General features: G+C 43.6%; 1 protein-coding gene across 1 annotated transcript in view; it reads left to right on the forward strand.

The window, feature by feature from the left end:
• The window catches only part of OCA2 (OCA2 melanosomal transmembrane protein), a 220,710-nt gene that overhangs the window by 29,900 nt on the left and 174,058 nt on the right, over nt 1–16,752 (forward strand). The window contains exon 6 of the mRNA XM_068923152.1: nt 11,691–11,983. Within this exon, the coding sequence (XP_068779253.1) occupies nt 11,691–11,983 (293 nt within the window). The remainder of the gene's footprint in view (nt 1–11,690; nt 11,984–16,752) is intronic.

Here is a 16,752-nt window from a genome sequence, read left to right on the forward strand (position 1 = left end):
GCAATATCACGAACTCTGCTCTTCTGCACCTGTTGGTATTATCTTCTTCCACGGTACAGCTGCCAAGGCATATGGATGCTCTAATTCCTTTTTGCAAAGAGACTCCTTATCATCATCTTCTCTATGAAGTAAATTTAGGCTAACAGAGGATAGGAGAAATGTGACATGCACACTTATTGCATATCAGTATTCTAGCTGCTGCAGCAGTTTCAAGCACCTGCAGTTTATCAAGTTAAAGATAAGAAAGATTGACACTGTGGGAATAACAGTAATCTAGACATGTCATTCTGGGGGCAATAACACATTTTTCTGCTCTTTGTTTCAGTGAGCTTGGTGTTCAGACTGAAAGTCTGTAAAGTAATTTGTTAAGAACTTGTAACATTTATTAGTACAGTGTGGGCATAAAAAAATAATTATTTGACATTGGTATTCCTTTTCCACTTGGTAACGTGAATTTTCTTTTCTCTGAAACGGAGCTGAAGCTAACCAGGCTTATTTTAATGATTTCAAAATGTATCGTCAATTAACCAACCCCCACTAATATCTTGCTCATTACTAACAAAGGAAGGTGTAAAGACCTTTATATGCACTGAATAACAGAGTAGAGCACTACTATAAACTAGTAAAACCACATGAAGAACCCAGAGTAAAAGTAACAACACCAACAATCTTTCGTAAGCAATAAAGAACTGCTGGGACACATCTAAAACATCAAAATGCTTTCCTCTAATAACCTTTCCTGCCTTGGTCGTTGCCATCCTACAGTGTTAAGCAGGGCGTGCAGCTGGGCTTTCTCGTAAGACCTTGAAACTTCCTTGGTTGCCCACAGTGGTCTTCAGCGCAATAGGAGAATCGGAGATCTGGTTACTTTCCAATGATTAAGTAACAGCAGCTTATGACAGCGCGAAATAGAAGCACCAGGCTCTTAAATGTCCTCTAGCAGGGCTAAAGTGCTGGAGTTTTACTCAGTGTAAATTATTTCACCTTCTTGTACAGAGGCAGCGCAGGCAGCCTTTGGCTTCTCAGTGGACTATTTGGCTTTTTTGAGACAGAAAACTTAGGCAGCACAGATGCTGCTTTCCTCTCTTATTCTGCTAAGTTTTGGGGACTGTTTTGGTTCCGGAGAGGCTGCCCTCACAGGCCCTGTGCACTGGCTTGAATAGCAGCCAATGGGCTGAATAAGTTGTTCAGTGGCTTGTGATGTTAATATTGACATTCATTCTCTCTCCCCCTTTATTTGCTCAGCTTACCAGCAAGAAAACTACTTGAGCGTTTGCACTATTTCAGTGATGTGACAATGTTAAATCAGCTTTCAAATGGCCCGGTCCCAGAGTTGTTCTCGGTAACTGTACAACAGTACTTGGTAACATATCTCATGCTCCCTCTCTCTCCAGTCCCTGATGCAAAGCCAGTGATTGTTGCCGGGAATCATCTAATCTAACTTCAGACAACTTTAGTGTACACATTTCCCTCACCCTCAGGTTCCCTGATGGTCAGCGGAGAGCTACAGGCACTTCTAGAGCAAAATTCGTGTGCCCCATCTTAGAAGTCCACTTTAGAGTGAACTGAATGGTGACGCAGCAGGCCGTCCCTATCCCTCTCCATGGCCTGTAAGCAGCGGCCTAACCTTACAATTTATTGCATCTTAGTTATCAATATTTGATTAGACACTCTAAAGGCAACCTACTGGTTTGAATGGGCTTTGGTTCACGTTCTTTGGCAGATGCAATGATGAGGGGAAAGGGATTTTTTTGGCAGTTAGCCTGTTTGATTGTCATTATGCCTGCAGTGCTCTCTGCTCCTAATGACCAGGCTGATTGCTCTTCACTTAAACTCTTCCCTCAGCCAGGGCTGCTGCCAGAAGGCTCCCCAAACCAGCCCTTCAGAGACAGTAGGGAACATGAGCAGGGCATTGTCCCATAGACATTTGTGGATAGTGTTTTTTTAAAAAGTCATAATTTCTGGGAATCTTTTGCATAGGGTAACGTGGGGAAGTGATCTCCTGAAAAGGATGATCATTTGCTGTCTGGATGAAGGTGGGAGTGTCTATTGCAAAGACATCTTCAGCTGGATCGGATGAGACTCCCTAAACTATTTTTCTGGCAGATTTTTATAATCCAGCTGCTCTGAGGTCTTGAATGACCACTCCAGCACATGCATGATCCACTGCTACAGAGTATCTGAAGACACATACAAACCACCTCCTATCTTTACCCTGCACAAAACACTGTTTAGGAGATAATTCCCACACATGTAGAAACAGTTTCTACTGACTATTTACAAATGTCATACCTATTCAGAGTTTGGTCAGTTCTGCAGCAGGAACTGCCTGGGAGAGACCCTGCGATGGCTGGCTGCTCCTCCAGGGAATTAAGCACCACATCTTCACTATACAAGTCGCTCCTGTTGCTAGGTCTATGAGCAGCAGGAGCTGCCTGGGGTAATCTCTGAAATGGTCACCTGGAGTGCTCCAAGTACAGCTGTCTTTTGGTCTATCCAAAGGATAACGCCTGTGAGCCAGGAAAAGCACTGGTTTTTGGTCAGTAACACGTGAGCAACCTGCTGCTTCGTAGTTTCCACACCCAGAGGTTGAAGCCTGGGCAGGCTGTGAGCAGCACAAGGCAACCCTCTGGCAGTGGTGCCTCTGCGGCAGTGAACCCATTTGTGCCTTGGTCGAGCTCCAGCTTTAAAAAACATGTAATTCTCTTAAGTTCTTGCTGGGGAGAAATTGCTTCTGAAAGGCGGTCATGCGGCCACAAGGGGTCAGCGTGTCCCTGTTTTTATTCCACATTGCTGCGCTGCAGCTGGGAGCGCGTCTGTGTCGGGAGGGAGGGAGGACCCCAGGCAGGGAAACACGGGCTTCGTGGTCTTGTGGATGAATACCAGCGGCTGACAGCTTCGCTGAAACTCTTTTGCTGAATAGTGTGTTTAATTCAGCCTGGCGAAACCACCAAGAAAGCGTCCCAGAAAGGGTAAAATTCTGCCAGCATAGCTCCGTGTGCCTAAATAGCGTACGTAAAGGCCCTCCTCCCGGAAACGAACTCTGATGCAACCCAGGAAAGGCACGTGCTTCATTCGATGTTTTACTGGCAGAATGTTTTATAAAAGCGTTGCCAAACTGTGTCAACACTTTTCTGTCTCTGTTACATCTACTCATGCCTGCTTATTTTCCATACTCATTTCTCAGCTACTTTTCTTACTGAGCTAGCCTGATGGCTTTCTAGTTTCTTGGGATGCAATTAGACATTACTTTTTCTTTCTGCAAGGACTTCCCACCTAGGCTACTTGCTTTTGCTCATGTGCAGTGGTCTGCTGGCCACAGAGTTACAATATCTGTGGGGCTGCACTGAGAAAGGAAGATGATCACAAAGTTATTTTTCTTTTGTCTAGAGACCTGGAAATGGCTTCCCCTGTTAACCTCTTTGAGCCAGGTCTGTACAATAACCTTGTCCACTGAGCATCCCTTCTCATCCATCAGTTCATCATGACCTGTCCCTGATCTTCATCTGCGTACCTGGTCATCAGCCATGCCCAGTCCACTCACAGCTTTCCTCGCTTCTCTTGCCTTGCAGCAGACCTCCCATTTATCCACTCCAGCCACATTTACCTGCTGTTCTCTCCCCAGCTGCGGGGAGCCCAACTCCTGGCTCCCACTGTGGTTCTGCGCATGATCTGTGGTGCATCAATTCTCATTTCGGTGCTGAGTCCTCAGCCAGGTGCTGTATTTCTGTGCTTTCCTCCTTCGTGTGGGCAAGGTGCTGGGGGACGGCTGGCAGCAGTGGATAACTTCTCTGCAGAGAGAAGTGGGACGCAAGGGTCACCTGCCTGAAGACCAGGTGTGCTGTGGGATTTGTCAGGAAGCAGATGGAGCAGGGACTGGAATTTGGCTGTTGCTTGCTGGGAGGTAGGAAGGAGAGTTCAGAGAAAAAAGCTGTTTATCTTCCTTATTTATCTTAGCCAGCTTGGGTAGGCTTTTCCCCTCTCTCTGCAGCTGCCTTTGAAGAAGGGACTACAGGTATCATGCAGTGGAAGCCATGGCACAGAGAAGCAGCAGCAGCTGATCTTGCTGCTTAAAAGAGGCCATGGCTGTCACGCAGGAGCCATTTCAGAAGCTGTCTTCACAGCTAAGGAGATGACCATGTCTTCTTCTTCTTCTTCTTCTTCTTCTTCTTCTTTTTTTCTTTAAGGAGACCACGATCAAATTTGCTGTGAAAAATGCCAGCTTTAGGAAAGACAGAATTTTTTTTAGTATAGCATAATTGTAAAGACATTAAAAGCAAACACACACCAGTGTGGACTGTAACCTTGTAGTTTTGGGTTAGCTAATACCAAAGAGAGAGAAACAAAAATATTATTTAATTGTGTTTTAAAAATGTCTTTGTCTTGTACACCTCATGTGTGTTTACTGCATGCTTCCTCGATAGCAGCCTGAACATGTACACTGGTGCATGCTCACCAGGAGAACAATGAGTATCACAGCATGGTGGGTCTGCTGTCCGCCTGTGGCTGGATCTGAAGAAGCCTGAGTGACCACCCTCTACTGACAGACCTTGGGCTCTCTGGGTATAGCTGCTACCTGAGCTCAGTTCTGCCGTAGCTGGAGGTGAGCTTGCCTGGACTGAGGAGCTGGGAATGGCTGCTCCCCTGAGAGAGAGCTGTGTCACCCTAGCTCTGCTGGATGACACCATCCATCTGGCGTTTGGCTGTATTCCCCAGTTAGGAGAACCTGGCTAAAGACACAGCTACTCCTTTGAGTAACAGCGTCCTATTTCTCCCCTGAGCTCTGTGGGTGTCTAGTAAACACTAGCCCCAAAGGAGGCAAGGCCATATCTCTGGGTTTCACAGCTGCTGGAGTGCAGCAGCATCAGCTGAGCTCAGAGGAAGCAGGGGAATCTGCATTTGCGGAAGCCAGGTTTTGCCTCTGAGCATAGCAGGATTTTTCCTACATTCTGTTAAGCTCAGAGTCCTCAGGTGGTGCAAAAATCTGTTTTTATAAGCATTGAGTGGCAGGGACTGCTGGATCCCTGTCATCCCTGTTGAGCTCTACGAGCAGTGGGGGAAGAAGCAGCCCAGCCACTAATGAAGTCAAGATCTTGTGCATGTGCTAGGGGCTGCTGCATCACACAACCTGAGGTCCATGCAGCAGGGTCCGAGCAGCAGGATCAAGGCAGCAAGGTCTCGAAGGTCTTGCTGAGCTGAGAAGTCAGTCAGAGCTGTGATCCAGCAGCCGTTGCCTCCTGACTGCTGAAGCCGGCAGAGGCAACGGAGAACATTTTGCAGCTGGGAAGTTTAGGAGCTTCTGTTGAATCCATGCAAGGCTTTGGGACTGGAGTCCTTCCTCGCTCTTCCTGACCTGTGCGTGCCCATCGCAGAAAAACAATACAAGACGTGAGGCCACGGCAAACTGCTGATGCTGCCCAGCTTACAGCAGACCTGGTCACATAGTACTTGAATTAGAAAAACATGTTTGTCTCAGGCAGACACCCTCCTCTTGACTAAGGAATTGCAGCAACTTGTGAGAAGCTGTGCAGTTCTACTGGTTAATAATGGAGGTATTTTAAACAGTTTACAACCTCATGAGAGATGTACCCACCTGGGATTTAGTGGTTTCTTGCGTCTGGGAGCAGCCTCTTGGAAACAGTTCACAGGGGAACAGTTTGAAGCAGTTTTTCTCTGGTAGGCTCGCTGGAGATAAAACTTCTCGTAGCCCCTCACTCTACTTTCACCTACCAAAATAACCCTTCTCACTGCCCTGGGACAAGAATTCACAGGGAACATAAGTAATAAGTCTTATTTGACTTAAACAGGCATCCCAGGCAGTCCTATTTGTACAGCTGGTGCGTAATAATAGTGCCCAGGATGTTATACTGATAATGGTTTAGCCACATCATTCCTCTCTTGCCACTGATAGGCAGCAAGAAAAGAAGCCCCTGAAGACCTGAAAGGGCAAGTAGTGACAATCGGTCAGGTCCTGCCTTGTAGCCTGGCTCTTTGCTGCCATGCTCTGCAATCTTCCCATTAAGTCATGCAAGGGATGGTTGCTCTGCGTGTGCAATTCCTAATACCACCATATGAGATAAGGGGGATCCTGTGTGTAGGATAGGCAGCGTTTTCATGGAGAACAGCAGCACTGGAACATGCTTTCAAATCATGGATGTCAGGGTAGTTTGTTACATCCTGTATTCCCAAACCAGTTTTGACTGTCTCCTACAGTTAGAAACACTTTCTCTTTATGTGAGAAAAACTATCAGTTAAGAAAACACTGACAATGCTTGCCTGCTCATCACAGTGTTAGACACCTCCACACCTTTCCTTTTTTCACATAAACATAAATAAGGGTATCTTGGCAGTAATAGTGTGGGATGTGTGTGTATGCATATGTGCACGTGTGGTACCTGTTTTTTAGGCTACAGCTCTAAGGACAGGTTTTCAGCTGAACTTTGCATCTCCCAGGCCTGGGAATAGTTCTCCACTGCTTGATCCCTTAGGCTTTGGGGTGAGGGATACGTGTGGCAATGACTACACAAGATTTCTGAGAGGTAGTGCAGAAGCCTTGCTCTGTTTCCCCCGGCCACAATCACGTTAGGAGTAGCTGCTCTCCTCCCCTCCTCCGAGATGATTTGCAAGTGTCTTGGCAAAGGGAGGCCAGTACTGATTTGGGGGAGAGCTATGATGAGCAGCATATCTGGAGGAAAATGGACATATAGAGAGGAAAATCTTTTCCTCTGCCTTGGAAGTACTCTGTCAGCGTGAGCACTGTGCGAACTTCCTCTCGGCAGCTGGTGCCTGTGGCCTTTGCTCCTGGGATGGGGCCATGCTGAGAAAGGAGCCAGAGCAGCAGAGAAGTTTCTTTAGCCTGAGGTGCTCTCTTCCCAGCCAGGCAAGAAGATTTGGCTTTAGTTTGTCTTGGGAGAGAGGCTTATTGGTAGATCTGGACTCTGTAGGATGAATGTTGCTTAAAAATGACATTTTCCTTCTCCTGGGTAAGGCAGGCATGCAGGCTTGCCCCACAGGACAGCAGCGTGCAGCCCCTCTGCTTTGAGAATCTGGGTTTCTGTTAGGTAAGGGGAAAGTGACTTAGTGTGGAGGTAATGTGTTTTCCAGTCTCAGTAGGTGAAAGGCTTTGATGGATAATAAAGTGTGCAAGGCACGAAAAATGCTACTTATAGATACTGTCTGGAGAAGATGTGGTATTTTGTAGCCTCATGGCTTCTAAGATTGAATTCTGCTTCATTTTTGATTGCAAAAATGCTGTGCTATGATTACTGAGACTCAGGAAAATAACATTTTAAATGATGAAATAGTACCAGGTATATAATTTGCCTCTGGCTTTTTTTTGCAACTAAAAAGCAAGCTACACAAAGCCTCTTGAAGAGAATAACTTAGATGGGCAGTTGATCTTATTAGCACCTGAATAGATGAAGAAAAAATGAATTCTGCACCAGTATTGTAAAAGTAGATGTTCAACTCCTTTGACCGGGGATGAAAGGGATGAAAAGGGATAACAAAGATAACTTAAAGGCTATATTAGCCCCTTCATGGTTGAACTCCAGAGGGGTGGTTGCCAGATCAATTTCTAGCTGTGGCCAAAAACCTCTTGCTGGTGCACAAAAATTACCCCAAAATCTAGGCTGACAGATGAAACTCAAATGGATTTTCCTTGGCTAAAATCTTCCCCACCTTCACATGCTGATATGTTGCCTGTCTCATTACTGATGGATGTATTATAAGTTAAGAAACAGGAGGAAGAAATAAAAGCGAAGAAAAGTCCTGTAACTACAGAGAAATGCAATCATTTGAGAATTTCTTGAATGGTAAATGCACTGATGTCTTAGAAGTTTAGATACCATGGTGATAGTTGCCTTAGCAATGTTTTAGCTGTGTAGGTAATCACAATCAAACATGTCTCTTGTGGTAAAATGAAGCTGTGATATTTACTTTTTTGCAAAGCTTTTGTGAATGTGCAGTAATGTAGGTTATGATTTTGTATCTAGGCATCAGTTTTTCTCTCAAGCTCCTTGTCCTTGGCATTCTTTTATTTTTCACTGATGATAATTCTGAAAATAAATGTCTTTCATACTGGGCTTTGCACATTTTACTCACCCAAGGATCCTATCTCACTGTTTTTGGGGTGAGACAGGGTCACTTTTAGAGGTTGTGTTCAGTTTCACATCTTTTAAAAGCTAGATCAGCCTGAGTTGCTGTAGCTGTAACTCAGCTAACCTGAGTTGCAGATTTACTCCTCATGTTTCCACAGCCACACACATCATTAAAAATCTGTATATTTTCATAGCGGGTGCTCAGACAAACGAAATGTTGTGAAAAATGGAACAAGTTGGCAGATATTTCAATTATGATTTACAGAGTGTCTTAATAAAATCAATATGTAAATATATAAAGTGAGACCGAAGACAAGAGCAATTATCTTTTCCATTTGCAGTTGAAGCTGTTTATATTTCAGAATTATCCATTAGAATGGAAGGCAGTTTGGGATTAGTATAGGCTAAACTGGCCATCCGTTGGGCAGCAGGCTCCCAGAGATGGCAAAATAGTCCTGGGAAGAGGCAACTATGGAGCCCTGCACTTATTTTGCCTGTGGAGGAGGTTGTCAGAGCAGCGAGCGCTGCCTGAGCCGCGGCTGTCGCAGTCGGCCAGCACAGCTGGCCACCCCGGCCACAGCGCTGAGGTGCTCGAGGGGCAGCGGTGGCCCCCATGTGGTGTGCGCTCGCCCTCCCGACACCTCCAGTCGCTGATCCCAAGGTGCAGGAGCAGCGATCCTGGCATCCCAGGACTCTCCCTCTGCGCTTTTTTTCTGGGGACATTGAATTTTGTTGCTGCCTAGGTCATGGAGAAGCCCGGGGCCAGCTCAGCAATGGTGCCTTTGGTATTACATCAGGCGTGCTCATGCTCCTTACACCAGCTGGTAAAGGGGGTTTGTTCATTTAGGCAAAAGTCTGAGGGAGAAGTACTATCCATTTAAAATGGAAGTGTCTTCGGGGTTTTCTTACTGCATACCAAGCATGTCCAGAAGTGGAAGCACTGTAAAGGGAATAACTTTGTGCCTTCATTCTTCTGGTAATTCCAGCACTATCCCCGCATTCCCTTTCTTTTTTTCCCCCTTTCAAGAAAACCGAGAAAGAATAACTAAGCAAAGGCTTATGTGGATGTTTTCCAGGCTGCTAATCATGGGAAGACCCAAATTAGTCAAACTGCTTGTAAAGACCGGTGAAGAACCCTCAAACTCCACACCCCTACAAAATCCCCTATTACAACCCCAATAAAGACCACCAGAATAAGCCCAATACCACAACCCCAAACTCACCGATCCCCTCAAGCCTGAGAGTAAGGATCAGCAGTCAGTCTGATTTAGATTTGGCTAGCAGGGCTACGGTTGCTTGGAGCCAAGAACTGCATTTGTGAGGACTTGTATGTTTAGTCTTTTCTTTCAGGAGCCTCTGTTCCCTCCTATATTGTGAGTCTGGGAGAGCTCAATGCTGCACAAAATCATCACTAACTTTTTGTTGCTTCCATTTCTGGTGATTTCTCCTGCTGGGACTGAAGCAGAGCCTGTTTCCTAATGCTCCTTTTGCCCCCCAGCCCTGCAGTTTTACCTGTGTTGTCCTGTGCTGAAGTTGCTGGAGGGAGGAGTGGGGACGTGCTCCAAAAAGGCTGCTCTCCCCTGCTGTGGGACATAAGAGGTTGACAGTCCTGTTTCCTAATCTCTTGCTATCCTCTGTGGTGGATTTGGCACTTTGCATTTAAATATTCCAGTAATTAGATTCCACAGCATGAGTTTAAACCAGAATGTTCTTTAGCTTGGTCTTCATTTATCTGTGCACTTTGTGGGATTCTGAAGTGTTTTTATAACTTTTCACACCGAATTTTAATGATCAGATTATAAAAGCTTTTTGACTGTTATGCACTAAGTTTTATTATAATCACCATTAATAATCATGTAATAGAACCTAATTTTCATCAAGGTTTGGTTCACATTTCATAAATGCCACTAGCAACTTGTGAAATGGCATGTTCTCTTCATAAAACTCAAGTATCTGATCTGATGAAGGGCCATCAGCTGTGGAAGAGCTTTAATGTGACAGCAGCTTTCCAAGGGAGTCTTCCTGCTCGGAAGAGAGCAGTTGCTGCAGTGAGGCTGCAGGCATTGCAGTTGCAAGAGAAAATCACAGTGAAATGGTGAAATAGTTTTACTATAACCCTAGCAGACTCTGCCCCGTTACTGGGCCAGGGAAGTTATTTCTGAACTGGTAGCTCTTTTGCCTGCTACAATGCCAGCAGAGGAGTGTGATAAACAGGATAGCCAAGCAGACTGCCATCAAAAGTGATTGTGCTTCTAAAAGTGCTTTGGGATTGTTCATGTCTGAAGCGAGATGATCAGCGAGGGCTGGGAGCTTACTAATTATGCCTGGTTCGTAGAGTTAGCGAGTCGCTTAGTGGCTGCTGGAGATTTCGCTGTTCTTGCTAAGCTGAAACGAGGCCTGATGTGAAGCTGTGGCAAGCGCTGCTTCTCCACCCAGATATGAGCTATAGTACCTGGTGCCATAGGAGATACGCGTTCTCTCTCTGTGCATGAAAAGAAAGGCCATTTTTACTTTTGCCGACAGTCAAGAGCTGCTAGAGGAAACTCTTGGTAGTTCACAAATATTACCTGTCTGACAAAACTCAAACTCTGCTGTATGTTTTGAGCCCATGCACTGACACCGTATTAGTAGATTGTGGGAGAACTTCTCTGTCTTTGGGCATATGACGAAGAGAACTAAGGAAAGTCACTATAATAGTGTTTGCGCTTCAGCTTTGCTCTAGGCAGAGGTTAGAAAAGGATATGAGGAATCACTGGCTAGGTCTATACTAATGAATAAAATGAACCAGGGCTCTTCTCTGGCCCTGATGCCAGCTGTCTCATCGCAGTGCATGTCTATATGCCTGTGGTGTCTTTCCCCCTTCCTGGCACGCGCTGGTTCCATGCACCCAGGCATAGTGTGGCAGAGGCCATGGCCACGCCAGGGGACATGCCAACAGCTGAACGGCCTGTGAGATCAAGGGTCAGTCCCTGAGACCTGATTTAGTTCACTAGCAAAGACAGAGATCTTAACTCTAGTTCTCTTTATGCCGTTTATAGTAAGCAAATAAATCTTCTCTTCAAATTTGGCCAGAATTTTGTTTCCAATCCTACTCCACTAATGCTAAAAGGACCACAAATCTGAGTTAATTCTTCCTGGCATAAGCTGGATTCCATGTGTACAGGTCTTCCAGAACTGGTGTTTATGTGTTTCTACGCTAAAAATCAAGACTCGCTGACAGCACTGTGTCTGCGTTTGTTTCTCATTAAACAGTCAATGTGCCAGCCCTCACTAATCCAGAGATGATTGTGGCTTATTCTGTGGGATAAGCCAGTGCAAGTTTCTGGGAAATTTGTGGGAGAAGATCATGTTAGGCTAAAAGGTAGAAGACTCATCTTTTGAGGTATTTCAAAACTTTTATAATGGCTATTTTTGAATTGTCAAGGCCCTTAAAATGTTGGAATTATTCCTGGTGGAAATAAACCAACCAGAGAATATCCAAAGATGCATGAAAAATCTACAACTTGGCATTTTGGTCCAACATGCTTGTACCAAAGCAAACACTGGGTCAATTCCATTTAGTTCTAATATGTTTGTTTTCACTTTCTTTAGGAGAAACTCCCCCAGGGACAGATGTACTTGGAAAACAAGGATGACAGTACGATTTCTAGAAAACAAGAGATGGAGCTGAATCAGACATCTCGATCTATAGACGCCAATTTATCTGCAAAGGTTGCAGCCAAACCAGTGACCAGAAGTTGCAATGAGCTGCAGCTATTAAAAGAATATCACGGCATGGTAGCAGCTCTCGGAGAGCCACAGACCCTTTGTGAAAACACAGCAATAGGGGATGATTGCTGTGTTGCACTGGGGAAGGATTTCACTCCTCTCCCCATGCAGGGAAGGTAAGAATAAGGACAAGCAGCATAATTTTCTCCTAATCTCAGTTAATTTTTATTTCCTTGCTGAGCAGATACGTATTTTCGTTAAGCAAATGTGGTTTCTACCAGGTAGAGAACAGGAAGCTTAATGGGACTTTGGAGAAGTCTTAATTGCCTGAGGAGGGTCATGGATCATCAGATTTCTGAACTAATGTCAGCTTTAATAGCAACTGTGGGTCAATTTTGCTGTATTTTCAAAATCCAACAGCTGGCTTTTCTTCCGTGCTTGGTCCAGAGAAAGCAAAGTGTCACAAAACACACAGAGCTAAAGCAGTTTTCATGCCCCACCCCTATCTCTTCCAGAAAGGTGCATACAAGTTTCCAAAGTGCATCATAAAGCCTTAAACTGCATCACTACGGCTGAGTCTGGGAACATAAAAATGATGTTAGTAATGCAGCTGTGCCAGTTATCAGCACACCACAGTATGAAGTGTACGAGGAGTGAATGCCACGAGGAAAGAGGCAGGCTTGGGGCAGGAGGAGGGTTCATTTTTTTCCCTGTTGCAGCAGATCTTCTAAAAATCAGAAATTCTACTTGTAGGTATTCAAAAATGTTTTGCAGACCCCGAAATATTGTAGATGACTCTTTAAACCTTTCTTGCTCATGCGTTCATTCTGCTAAACTGCTTTGCTACTGGGACTGAACAACCCTTGCCCCAGAAGCAATCACCCCACGTGGAAGGCACTGAGGATCACTCTAAACCTTTTTTGGTAGGTTTGAAAGTGTGCAGAGGTGACTTGACAGACTCTAAAGTGAGAGAAAGGCTGTAATTAATCTACGCTCCTGCAGAACAGAGGCCTTGAAATGCTGGCTGATGGTTCCTGCATCAGGCAAGATGACTTAACTGCAGCGATGAAGTAAAGTGTGAGCAAAATTGGCGGGACCCGAGTCTGGAAACTCTGTTACACTGCTAGAAAAGAAGAAAAGACGTGGTAGATTCCGAGGCAGTTTAATGTTTAAATCAGGTCAATTTTTTTTATTGAATAAAATGAAATAAATACCTAAATACAATGTATTTAATTATTTAATTAAAGTAGAGCAGAAATGTAAATCAGTTCAGAATCCCAACTTAAGTCTTATCTGTAGTCGGTTAGATGTTTTTCATCTGAGGAACAGAATTTTCTTTTCCTTTCTCTCTGTTCTCTTTATCTGGTTCCTCATGGTAGTTTCTGTGTTGGTGAGGCGCTGTCCCAGCTGCTCCCCATAGCTTCGGGCATGCCAGCCACTTCCCTGCAATGCCATACAGGGCTGAGGTGTGCCCTGGGCTTCTACAGGTCATTTAGAAGGAAATCTGTTTGTGTTGGGAGGAAAGGAGGTCTGAGGCATTTTGGTAGGTTCCCTCATCTGGACAAGGGGGAACCAGGATAGCCAGCTGAGCTTTGGTGTACTCCTTCTCTACAGTGTAAGTGTGCCCTGTAAATCTAGAGTAAACCAAGTGAAGTGAACTAAAAAGTTCACTTGAACCAAGTCAAGTTTATATGCATCAGAGAGTGTTACCATATAGCCTTCAGAATGGGAACTGGAAATCGTTATGGCTACATTTTCCACATATTAAAAACAAAACCAAAAGAAATTGACAGCTTGACCACAAAAGCCATATAAATCCTTTAAAAATGTTTTTTAGGGTATGTGAGGATTTACTATGTTGACTAAGAGCTTTATGGGCAGAATCAAATCTCATAAAAGTTCTTCAGTTCAGCATGTGGCGGGGATGAGAGAGTGTGAGCATGAGAGCATGAGCGTAAGCTGATGTCCTGTTTTGAAAGAGCACAGTAAATGCCATGTATATGGGAGAATAGAAAGAAGGATGGGAAAGGGAAGGGCTGGGGTCAAACTGGAACCATATTTTTTTCTTTTGGGAAGTCTCATATATATCTTGATAAAGACATGCTTAATATTGCTTTTAAGTGTCCTGTTAACTGCTCAGTCACAGAACTGAAAGATACAATCATATTCTCATGGACCAACTGTCACCCTTCTGGCTAAAATTCTTCATGCAGTGGGTCATATTATTTCATGCATCAGCTATGAGCAGGTTATTGTGAACTTGTGAAATCACAGGAACTTACGAAACCACAGGAGATCGTAGTCACAGGATCAGAGATGAAAAATACTTAATAAACCAGGCATGAGTAAGCACAAGTGCAAGTGCAAGTGCTTGCAAGTGCAAGCAGTACCTCCAAGTCTTTTTGCTAACACGGTTTTCCTATTAAGTAAAATGTAATCACTGTGAGTGATTTAGGAATGGATGTACAATTAAATACCCACCCTCATGTCATCTTAAAGAATTTTGTATGTAATTTTTTAAAGTAATATATTAGGAATTGGGAAAGGATCTCCTGAAATTTCTCCTTAGTTGGTCTTTACCTCACTTGCTCCTCCAATATAATTGTTTTTTTTTTTCCTACATGGATATGAATCTTATCTGGCTCTTCTTAGTGTGTGCCAATGCACGTAAGGGACAATTTTGCACCAAGAGCTGGGTGACTTCAGTTCTGATCTGGGTTGACTCTGCTAGTAGAGTAACTGTCCTTAAATCAGTGGGACTACTTAACATAATGCAAGTAAAATATGGATAAACTTTTGCAGACTCACAATTTGTTTGAGTAGTTTCAGTAGAATGACATTTAAGTTTCAAAGTTAATTGTTCTTTTGCTTGCGAAAGAAAACTGCTAAGCATTAAGAGAACTGGGGAGACCAAATCCTTCTTTTTTTCATAAAAAGATTCAGTAAACTGGCATGTCTGTATAGTTTGTTTTAATAAAACTATTTAACTTAAATTGCTGAATTATCTTTCACGGATAAGATTCTCAGAGTCTCTAAATTGTTCAAATGTATGCTGAGACAAGAAGTTCCCAAGAATCTATTTAACAAAACAGAGGATTTATCTTGATCACTAAAACTGTCTTTAAGAAAACATTCTTGTTAACTGGGGCCCTTTATTCAGGGAAATAGATGTCCACCATATACCTGACTGAATGTTTTCATTTGACTGATGGGTAATCCTGCAGGTATTTTGTGGTCAGTGTGCACACTGTCTTAGCCTGGCTCAAGGCCCTGCCTGTCAAAACATCTTCTCATTTCCATCTCATACTGAAGAACAGTATTACCTAACAAATCTTTTGCTGCATTGCCTTAGACTCCTTGGGCTCTGTATGAAGTCTGGATCATCCACTGTGATCACTCTGATGACTTTGTTATTCCCGAGTATCCTTCCCGCTGAAATAAGCCTGTCAGCCTTCTTAGGAACGCCTTGCTTTCCGTATTGCTCACTGTAGGAAATGTAGGCATGTTTCTTGAAAGTGGACTACAAATTAGCTCCCAAGGAGTTCAGTGGGAAGGCATCTGACCTGGGTATATATTTACACAGAATATATACTAGTATATTTATCTATTAGTACATATTTGTATGCTACTGTAGTTTTCACACAGTATAGTTTACTCTGTGGGAAATTCAGGCTTTAAATTGGCAAAATGCCAGTGAAATCTGGATTTTGATTTTGTACTTCTCCTATTGTCCTTAGCCTTTAAACAATGGATTGATCAAGCTCTTTTTTATTACAGTTAACACTTCCTTACATGAAAGTGTCTTTTGCAGTCCATAGACACTGGTCCAAGCCACCTACCTGAATCTCTTGACTTGCAGGAAGATTTTACACTGCTCTGTGGCAGCATGGGTGATGCTCTTCAGGCTGGCCCTGACAAATTTCCAAACACTCAGGCAACTTCCTTCCATTATTTCTCTGTAGACCTGTTCTCACAAGCTGTCATCACAGAGGAAGGCCCCTCAGTAGCCCTAATCTCACCATCAGCAGTGCTACTCCCACAGGTGATGCCTAATGCCATGGCTTTGTATCAACAAAATCTGAAGTTCTCCTTTATGAGCCTCAGAAAGGAGGCTGATGTCAGTTTTCAGCTTAGGAATTAGTGAGCCTCAAAGGCTATTTAGAAATGAGATGAACAGTAATCCTATGTAGCTAATTATTTTGAGATGGTATTTAAGACTATGTTATTGAAAAAGAGAAAAGCATTTTTTGGAATATAAAAGTGGTGGAACAGTGGGTAATAGAGTAACTACACCCTGTGGCATTTATTTCACATTGCCCTTTAGGTTGCTTTCGTTTCTTGATGTAACTGCTGGCTGTAATCGCTTTAGGTGGTCAGATAATAATATTATCTTTTTAAAAAAAAATTGGCAGTTGTCATTCATTGTGTTGTGGACCTTTCAAGAGAAGCGAGACTGTAAAAAGAAGATGATGAAACCAAGCCTAAATTTTACTCCATTGAAGTTATATTTGGATGAATTTGGCTCTGGAATGTCCTGGTTGTTTAATATAATAGTCTTTGGAAGTCTTTTCTTTAACCTTTCTGCCTCATTAAGAAGATTCCTCTCTGGGATAACAAAAATAATCTCTTTTTCTGAAATCTGCTTGAATTTTTATTTCATCAGGCAAAATTATTTCCCTCACCATATCTGCATTCTCTCAGCTTCACTTATGTAAGAATAAGCAAAAACTATCACCCAAATCCAACTCTTCCTTTCCTCTGAATCTGTGATCCCAGGATCAGTAGATAAATTGGTTTGCAATGAGTAGGTGAGTGAATTGAAAATGTCTTTTGAATTCTTTGGTCTGCATCAATCCAAAGAAAAGATTGCAAGCGTATTTCCGATTGGTTGGAGAAGCTGGGAGAAGATAAGCTATTGTACAGTGAAAAGTCAATATGAAAGTAA

This window comes from Struthio camelus, chromosome 1 (assembly GCF_040807025.1).
Source record: "Struthio camelus isolate bStrCam1 chromosome 1, bStrCam1.hap1, whole genome shotgun sequence".
Classification (NCBI taxonomy): domain Eukaryota; kingdom Metazoa; phylum Chordata; class Aves; order Struthioniformes; family Struthionidae; genus Struthio; species Struthio camelus.